At 42.6% G+C, this 9933-nt stretch overlaps 1 protein-coding gene across 2 annotated transcripts in view; it reads left to right on the forward strand.

Moving 5' to 3' along the window:
- Reep3 (receptor accessory protein 3) overlaps positions 1-5380 on the forward strand; it is a 75546-nt gene extending 70166 nt beyond the window's left edge. For both annotated transcript variants that reach the window (XM_041655886.1, XM_041655887.1), the window contains 2 exons: positions 2669-2814; positions 4145-5380. In XM_041655886.1, the coding sequence (XP_041511820.1) occupies positions 2669-2814; positions 4145-4201 (203 nt within the window). In that variant the 3' untranslated portion in view covers positions 4202-5380. The remainder of the gene's footprint in view (positions 1-2668; positions 2815-4144) is intronic.
- Positions 5381-9933: the final 4553 nt, after the last annotated feature.

Here is a 9933-nt window from a genome sequence, read left to right on the forward strand (position 1 = left end):
GCTTGATGACTTAGTTACAGTTACAGTTCCAGGACCCAAGTGATACAAGGCAAGAGCGACCTTGAAAAGCACATGAGTCTGTGCATGGCATGCACACTTAAATAAATTAACTTTTTTTAGAGAAGGCAGAGGACTATGGAGATGATTTCATGGTTAAAAGCAAATACGTCTCTTTCCAAGAACCCCAGTTTAGTTCCCAGCGTCCATGTTGGTCAGTACAAGGCCAACTCCTCTAACTCCTGTTCCAGAGGGTTGGGGACCCTCCTCTGGCATCTGTGGACACCTGCACGTACATGCACGTACACATACACATGATGAAATTAAAATAATCCAAAAATAAAATAGCATAGCTGGGGCATGGTTGCCCAGGCCTTTAATCCCAGCACTCGGGAGGCAGAGGCAAGTGGATCTTTGTGAGTTCGAGGCCAGCCTGGTCTACAAAGCCAGTTCCAGGACAGCCGGGGCTATTATACAGAGAAACCCTATCTTGAAAAACCAAAATGATGATAATAGTAACAACAACATAAATCCCTTCAAAATACCCCTGACGCCTCTTCCAAGAGAGAGAGAATATGGCTTCATTTTACCCTAAATAAGGAACATCTCCCTACTTCCTTGAATTTCCTCCCATCAGCCTCTGGCCTCCATTGCCCCAGCCCTCCACGGTCACACTTGGTGCTGCCTGGAATGTGCTACTCTTGACTACTATAGGAAAACAAAGGATTCTGGCCAAAATAATGTCTGATTCTGCTTCCAAATCCTTTCTGATTTCCAGCCTAGATGTTTGGCAGCCTAAAATTGTTACTGCCTAATATATAATTAACGTCATTTATGTTATTATGAGAGTGAAAAGCATATTAGCAACTGTTCACAATTTGCATGGTAAGTCTCAAATTATTTGTGTCCTGGGTGAGCTGACTGACAGACATTTGTTCCACACCATTTTCCTGATGGAAAACTTCATCCGTGCTTCCTCCTGGGCCCTTATCATGCGCTCCTTATCTTTATTAGAGAGGGCTTTTAAACTGCTTAGGGCCACGCAACTGCGCACACACCCCCACCCCTGTCTTCATTGCCTTAGACTGGCCCTTGTCTGGCTTTCGCCAGGAGCCTTGGGTTTTGGTTCTCAAAGCTATGGTCATCATCCCCCAGGACTTGTTAGAGATGCTCATCTCTGCCCTCCCCCCAGGCCTGCTGAATCACAAGCTTCCACGGGTGGGGCCCAGCGATGTGTACTGACACGTTATCCTGCTAAGACACGCTAGAGTCTGAGGGCCCTGCCTTCAGGGATGGGGTGCTCTTGCTCCTGACTCCTAACCTGGAGTACTACTAGGATTCTTATAATAGCCATCCCTCCTAGGTGCCTGCATAGTGAACAGAAATGAGTATTTATCGGGCCACATGACAGCCACTTAGCTGGCCCTATGGTCACTGGCTGATCTTGTGCTGAAGGTCTCCTCTTAACACCTGTCTCATGGCCGGTGGTTTCTGTCAACGGAAACATCCCGGCTTGGTCAGCACTGTAACCTTGCCCCAGTGAACTCACCTTTCCAATTGCGGCCCCTTTGCATCTTTCCTGGGCTCCCTCATCATTTGACCAACAATGTGACAAGTAGGGGAGGGGCTTGGGTCCTAATTAAAATCAAAGGCACAAATGACACCCTAAAACACAACATTTGGGTTTTATGCAACTCATGTGGGAGTGAAAAGAAACTTTACAACATATCTGATTATTTTTCACTGAGGGCCTTTTTTTTGGGGGGGGGTTGTTTTCTTTTTAACAGGATGTGGGTGTTATTTCATTGTTTGGAAATTTTTAGGAGAGCCGAGGGTTTTTTGGTGTTATTTGGCTTTGTTCTTGTTGTTTGGGTTTGGCTTGTTTGGTTGGTTGGCTGATTGGTTGGTTTTTCAGAGACAGGGTCTCTCTATGTAACTCTGGCTGTCCTGGAACCCATTCTGTAGATGAGGCGAGCTTCAAGCTCCGAGATCCGCCTGCCCCTGCCTTCTAAGTGCTGGGATTAAGGATGTATGACATGTGTCACCACAGCCTGCCTGGTTTTGGCTCTTTAAAATCTTAGATATTATTATTGTGCACTTAGAGGTCAAAGGGCCACTTTGAAGTCATTCTCTTGTTCTGCCTTTTCCCGTGCGTTCTCAAACTCAAGCTGAGTCACCTGGCCAGTCCTTTTTTGACAGGGGGTCTTACCTTTAGCTCAGGCAGATCTTAGACACGATCAGTCCTTCTTTGCTTCCTGAGTTCTTGATGCCACCGGTGTGTATCATGTCTGACTGTGTAGTGGGCCCTCCTCTCTCCTCACCGAGCTGGCTCCCGAACCCTCTGACTTATCGTTCATAGTGAGAATGGACTGCTGGCAATGGTGCCATGACTGTGAATTCCAGCCCAGCCTGGGCTACAGAACAAGACTCATCTAAAAAAAAAAAAAGTAGGCAAATGAATAAAAGCTGTCAGGGAGAAGTTCATGGCAGAAATGAGTCCTCTGGTCCTTATCTGCAATCATGCACAAAGCGAAAGTTCACTGAGAAGGGGGGGGGCACTTTCCAGACAGCAGGCAGAGCAACCCCAGATAGACCCTCATGTCAGGCAGGTGAAGAGGCAGGGTAACTGTGGCCTCCGTCTAAGGCATGCTCTTCTTGGCCATTTGTTTAGCCTACGGAATTCCAGTGAAGGATGGAGGTGAGCAAACAGACGAAGAGGCGGAGGGGCCGTTCTCGGATGACGAGATGGTGACTCACAAGGGGCTGCGGCGGTCCCAGAGCATGAAGTCTGTCAAGACCATCAAAGGCCGCAAAGAGGTCAGTGTAATTGTTTTCCTGATGATCCGTGTGAGGGGTTTCCTTCTGCTTTGTCATTACCAATAGAAAACGACCCGTGAATGAAGGATTTGAGGGAGAGGGCAGTGTGGTAGTTCAAACCTGTCATTAAAGCGGGTGTGGTGGGGGCTCTAAGGGCATCCCCACCACCACCACCACCACCACACTGGAAATTTTGAAATAGGAAAGTTCTTATTTTGTGCTCTTTGTAGACAGTGGCGTTCCAGTCTAGCAAACCCCACAGTTACTCTATCTCTTGCTGCCTTCTACATAGGCAAGGAAAGTTGCTAACAGAATCAGTTACATAGTGTTGCTTTCTGCGAGCCATACACGATGAGTAAATAGTAGACATTTCCCTGCAGTCACACGGTGTCATTGTGCTAAGACTCACTGACCGACTGTGTCCTCAGCAAGACTTAAATAGTAAGTCGGTGTTTTCATCTGGGATTGGAAATGTCCTGTGTACTGCGCACACCCGTTGTGTCACCAGCTCCATTTCTGTGGGTGTTCTTAGTAAGGTTGTAACTGGCAAGAGTGTTGCTTCGATGACCGATTGCTTTGGGTGCTCTGCTGGCATTTGAACCAAGGGCCCCGTGGAGGCAATGCAGCCACCATACTTTTGAGCTGCGTTCCCAGCACATTGATATTAGACAGGGTCTCAATAAGTTGCCCAGACTGACCCAGAGCTCCTTCTGTGGCCAGAGTAGAGCTTGAACTTACAGTCCTCCTGTCTGGCCTTCTAAGATAGTTGGCTTTTTATATCAGAAGAATAAAACAATTATTATGATGATGAGGTATTAAATCCTACCTAGTTAGCAGGGCGATGGGGCGCACACCTTTTAGTCCCAGCACTTGGGAGGCAGAGGCTAGCAGATCCCTGTGAATTTGAGGCCAGCCTGGTCTACAGAGTGAGTTCCAGGACAGCCATGGCTGTAACACAGAGAAAGCCTATTTGAAAAAAAAAGAAAAAGAAATAAAGAAAAAACAAAAAGCCTGCTTAGTTTAAAAGAGCAGTCAGACTGTTTAGTTCTGCTTGTTTTAGTTTAGGTTAGTTTTAGCTAGTATACAAAATAACAAATATCCTTATGGCATTTTTAATACATAGTTTAATATATAGTTACTTTAGGTTATCTTTTGTTTGGTTTGAGTTTTTGGTGGTGGTGGTTTTTGTTTGTTTCCTGGCAGGGTTTTTCTGTGTCCTGACTCGCTTTGTAGACCAGACTGGCCTCAAACTCACTAAGATCCGCCCACCTCTGCCACCACTACCTGACTGGGTTACCTGTTGTTAATACTAACACTTTTCTTTCTTCAGGTGCGGTATGGTTCGCTCAAATATAAAGTGAAGAAGAGACCACAGGTGTATTTTTAGTGTCTACACCTCACCTATCTCCAGACAAATAACCCTAACAAATCAACTTCATATTCTAACTCGATGCATTCAGGACTTACATTTTAATTCTTCTGATTGCAGCAAGGACGGGATTTACTTTAATAATTTTAAAGAGTTTGTGTTTCTTTAACAATTACTTTTAGATATTAACTGCTAAATGTAGTTATGTAAGGTTTATTGATGTACATGTCTATAACAGCAGTTACAGAGAATCACATTATCTGATTTCATCAGCAACACTGAGTGTCTGGGATCTAAGGATAAAACACAGACCCAGGGTATACTTGAAAAGTCTCTCCTTCAGGATACAACTTGCCTTTCTAGTGTTGCATCATGTTTACACCCACCCATCCATGCCGCCCGCATCTGTCACAGGAGGGTGGTGACAGCCACTGAGCAGCCAGTGTCGTGACAAAGACATAGTGTAAGGTGGTGACATGTCCTTTACATAAGCCTTGGAATCGTTCCACCATGAGTTCAAAGTTTTTGAAACAGATGTTTGAAAACCAGATGTCCACACAGCACTTTCCTGGCTGGTTTTGCACACTTGAAAATTGTTTACTTATTTTATGACTGTACATTTACTTTAAATTTTATTGATGCTGTCTTTTTTTTGTTGTCTTATATTCTGACATGTCAAAATTATGCCTTCAAATGCATCATCTCCTTTTCCTATGTGTTTGTTTTATTTGTTAAATTCATTTGATTTATAGTAGAGACACATAGCTAACACTCATTAATTTTTTTCTTTTTGATTTTTGTCTTTTGAGATAAGGTCTCTTGTAACCCAAAGGTGGCCTTAAACTCCCAGTCCTATTCTTGCTTCCACCACACAGTTGATGGGATAACAGGTGTATATTATCACACCTGGCTGATTTTAACTGCTTTTTAATTATATTCTTGACATCTAAGAAGTTATTAACATTAACCAGTTTCCATAGTTGAATTTGATGTGTTTTTATCAGCAACAATTATATTATTTTATGTTTTAAAATGTAGATTTTTGGAAGAGAGTCAAGACCAGTATAGCACTTAGTGTTTTCTTCTTTCTTGCTTGCTTGCTTTCTTGCTTTCTTCTTTTTTTTCTTTGTTTGTTTGTTTGTTTGTTTGGGGTTGTTTTGTTTTTTTGGCTGTTGGGGGGGCAGTTAGTTACAGGGTTTCTTTGTGTAGCCTTTGTTTTCCTGGAACTAGCTCTGTAGACCAGGCTGGCCTTGAACTTACAGAGACCCACCTGCCTCTACCTCCTGAGTGCTGGGATTAAAGGTGTGTGCCACCACTGCCCGACTGCACTCAGTGTATTCTGACTCATGGAACTGCCCAGTGACCACACCCCTTTCTCAAGCTTGGCAGATGCAGATGCTGGTTTAGAGACCTGGTGGTGACTAAAGTCGTTTGAATCTTCTTCCTGGCTGAGTTTACTTCCTGAAGATGAGTGTCAAGATAGAATATAAACAGTTGATGCTACATAGCATAGGCTCCCAGAAAAAAAATCACCTTTTTAATATGCGAGATATAGAGGGATTGAACTCGGAGGTTCATTTCAGGTTGCCCTACTAACTGCACTATGAACCTTAAATCAGTAAATTTGGGATGATGGATAATCAAAATTTCAATAATCAAACAATATTTACTTGGGAGTGTCTGAGTGTCATTCATACATGACCTCTTGATGCTACTCTGAGTATTTCCTAAACAGCAAATATTTAACACCAAATAAAATTCAGTTTTTCTTCAAAACTTAATTTACTTTGCTTTGACTCATAGCGTCTTTGTTACCAGAAGACTTCTATTCAAACATCTATAAATCACATAATAAATTATTGGAAAGAGTGTTATTTATTTGGCCTGGCCCTGTCCTGCTCTGTATAAACGCCATGCTGCCTGCTTGGTTTCCCGGGCAGAAGCAGTTTTACCTGATAAGGCAATTGGATAAGTAAGTTACTCTGTCTCCATGGGGACTGGTTGGCACCATCTTATCTTTTAAAAGTCCAGTGTCTGCATTAAACCTGCCCTTTGGAGCCACTGGTAGATGCCATGCTTGACATAGGCAAGGCCTGGAGTTCAATCCCAGAATAAAAAAAAAAAAAATTAGTTAGAACAAACTTACCCATCCTTTAAGGAGTTCATATACTATTTGTTTTCTCTTTTGATTTTTTTGTTTTGTTTTGTGAGACAGAGTCTCACTGTGTAGACCAGGCTGTCCTACAACTCACTATTTAGACCAGGCTGGCTTACAAGCTCCCCAAGATCCACCTGCCTCTGCCTTCTCTGCCTTCCACGTGCTGACATTAAAGGTGTGAGCCACCATACCCAGCTTGTGGTTTTTGTTTGGTTGGTTGCTTTTATTTTATTCTTTTTTATTTTTTGAGACCAAGTTTTACTCTAGCCAGCCTGAAACTCACTATATAGCCCAAGCTAGCCTTGAATTTGTGGACACTCCTCAGCCTTCAAAGTGCTGAGATTACAGGTGTGTGCCACCACCACACCATGTTTCACGGGCTTTTCAAATTGGCAGAATTACTACCTTGTAGAATCAGAATGCCCAAACAAAGGTGCCACCGTGACTCCGATCTAATGCTGGCCGTCCTATTCACTGTGTTTCTCATTCCCAGCCCATACTTGGGCATAGTACAGCAGTGGACATGCTTCGTGCACTTGATGCTGTCTGTCCTGCCTCTCATGCTTTGGTTCTATCCTCCACAGTCACGTGTCATACATAGTACAACCTTGTCCTTGGACTTTGTATACTGAGCTAAAGGGCTTTTTTTGTTCTGTTTCTTTGATGGTGGAGCTGGTCTGGTTTACTTCTCTCTCTGCTTTTGAATCTGCTGATTTTTTAAAAGATGTAAATTTCTTCCTAAACCACAGTGCCTTGACTTAACCCCACTGCCGACTGGGGCACCCGCATGCAATGCACATGCCTGTTTAGGGCACTGTTTCTCTGCCTTTTGGCTTTTACCCAAAAATCACAGCCTACTAGTATCTTATCTGACTATCCAGTCATTCGCTGTGTCCACTAATACCAAACTGATCCCCATACTTAATTATTGTTTAAACATGAGAATTGCTGCAGTTCTCTATAGAATTGCTACGCCTCTCTTTTCTTTTTCCTTTATGGTATTAAAAGGAGCCATAAGTACAGCTGGAGAGACAGACAGCTCAATGTTTTAAGAATGCATACTGCTCTTACAGAAGACCCAGGTTCAGTTCTTAGCCCTGTACCTGTAGCTCCAGCTCCAGGGGATACCCTTTATGATGTCCAGGTGCAGCTGCACGCATGTGTGAACATACCAGCACATGGATATGCATACATAGCCATAATTTATAATAAGGAAAAGTCTATGGAAAACAAAAACGAACCAGAAATAATCTGATTGCTAAATGCACAATTGTATGAGCCCACCCCACTCCGCCCATCGGATGCCATCCACACACACACATCGCTGTGTGTTTTCTATGGCTCAGATAATGAGATCCGACCACCACTGCTGGCAAGATCACTGCATGGATGAAGCAGAACTAACTACTCGCGTGTTTTCAGGGATCTTACTCCGTGTGTCACCACCAAAGACTTCCACAGTGTTATAAAGCATGTAAATACTCGAAAATTATGTCAAACATTGGTTAAATGCTTCTACTACTTCCTTTTCTGTACTTTTGGGGAGATGCCTGAACCTTTTTGGTATTACTATAATGTCTTACATTGACTATAAATGTTTTTTTTTTTCTGAATTGGAATAGGCTAATTTTTGATTTAGTGTTTTCATTGGGAAAACTAAGGAGATCTTAATAGATCTAAATATAGAACTCTGAATACAGATTCCAAAGCTGTTTCCTCTGTCCTCTCCTTTTTAGGTTGATTTATTTGTTAAACAGTCGGGTAAATTTTGAGAAGATTGCTGCTTTGTGGTTTGTAGCAGTTCTACAGAAACATACTCTAAGGTTAAAGTTTTTTGAAAAGAAAGTCTCTTTCTCTAAGTGCTTTTGTAATCTTTTAGGGGTGTTCTGCAGATTGACCCCTTTTTAATATTGTATATCAACCCTTTTTAGCATTAACCCTGACTTAACAATTTTTTCTTGTAATATTTTTTAACTCTGTGTACTTTAATACTTTAAGCAAAAATAACTCTGTAAGATCTCTGTTAAAGCTGTCCTCAAGCCCTGTACGTGGGTGACTCTGCAAATATATTTGTGGAATTTTTACAATAAAATAAACTCATTATATTAGGGGCAGTTGGGTATTTCTTTATGTGTGGGCATCCCTGTGTTGAACTCTGTGAATGTTTTTTGTTACTCAACATGTCTTGATTTAGTACCAGACAACATACATGTCCCTCGGACTGCAGTCAACAGAGCAAATCACAACTCTTGTTACTTTCTGTAAAGCTCGTCACAGGCCGAGGATAACGTCCCGGATTGTGGAGTTTGGATGCTAGGAAGAGAAGCAGGAAAAATGGCATAGGAACTCTGTCACCATAGACTGACTGGCTGTCTCCAGCGTAGAGTCTAACAGAGAATTCCGATTTCTGTATCGGGGAAGTGTTCTGGAGCTCTATCTGAGAGTCTGTTTGTCTGCTTCACATTTAAAGATGAACCCTCCTGAAAAGCTCCCTTCCATTGCTTCCTTACGAGGTGCAGTGTGTGTTAAAGCGGTTTCAAGGTAGCGTTGGAAATGGAGTTGCAGGTTTTGCCCGATGATTAGGCATATGCTTGCCGTGACCAAACAGGGCTATAAAGTTAGCTAGAAACTCAAAAGAACACAGTGAACCTGTGAAGGACTTCAATGCTGCTTGTTTTTTCCTCGGGGTTTTATTTTACCCTTGTAGTAGTTAACTGATCTTACAAAGATGTGTGGAACAAAAGCCACGCCAGAGACGTGTTATTCCTGGAAAACACTGCTCTTTTACCTGCGTATGTGTAGCTGAGAGTCTGGAAGCCTCCTCTGAATGCGCCAGAGCAGGTAATCTTTTTAAATTTCTACTGGAAGTGGAACATGCCTTTAATCCCCTTACATCACGGGAAGCAGAAGCAGGGTGATCCCTGAGTTCAACACCAGCCAGGGCCACATAGAGAAACCTTGTCCAAATAAGTAAATTGCATTTTTTTAAAGACAATTCTTCAAGTTGTCGTTTTAAAGCTCGAGTTTGATACTTTTGACTGTCTGTGGGTTACTAAAGAACTGTGCTGGGCAGCAGGCATGCAGCGTGCTGTGCATACGTCCCTGCAGGCTAAACAATCAAACGCATGAAGTAAATTTTCCAAAAAAGAATAGAAAAGTTGCCAGGTCTTTGCTTACCCAGGGGTGTCATGTTAAGAAAGGGAAGAAGGCCAGGCATAGTGGTAGACACCTTTAATCCCAGCACTGGGGAAGCAGAAGTGGGTTGATCTTTGTGAACTAGAGGCCAGCCAGGACTGCATGGTAAGACCCTCAAAATAAAGTAGGGTATTTGTTGTTGTATGCTAATCAAGTTACCATCCCTTTTTATAGATCCAGTAACATGCATCAATTGCCCAGTTTGTACCATAGTGTGGTTATCTTTCAGCACAGCCTAGCTAAGAAGACAGAATAACAATGTAAGGGAGTTCTTGTTTTGAAAGAGTGAATCACTGTTATCAAAATGTCTGTATTATTCTGGGATTTCTTGTAGATAGATCCTTTAATAATTTTTTTCCCCGTGATAGGTTTTCTCCTTGTAATAGTCCTAGCTGTC

Source organism: Microtus oregoni, unplaced genomic scaffold (assembly GCF_018167655.1).
Source record: "Microtus oregoni isolate MIOR12 unplaced genomic scaffold, Mior012 000007F_ref0000211, whole genome shotgun sequence".
Classification (NCBI taxonomy): Eukaryota; Metazoa; Chordata; class Mammalia; order Rodentia; family Cricetidae; genus Microtus; species Microtus oregoni.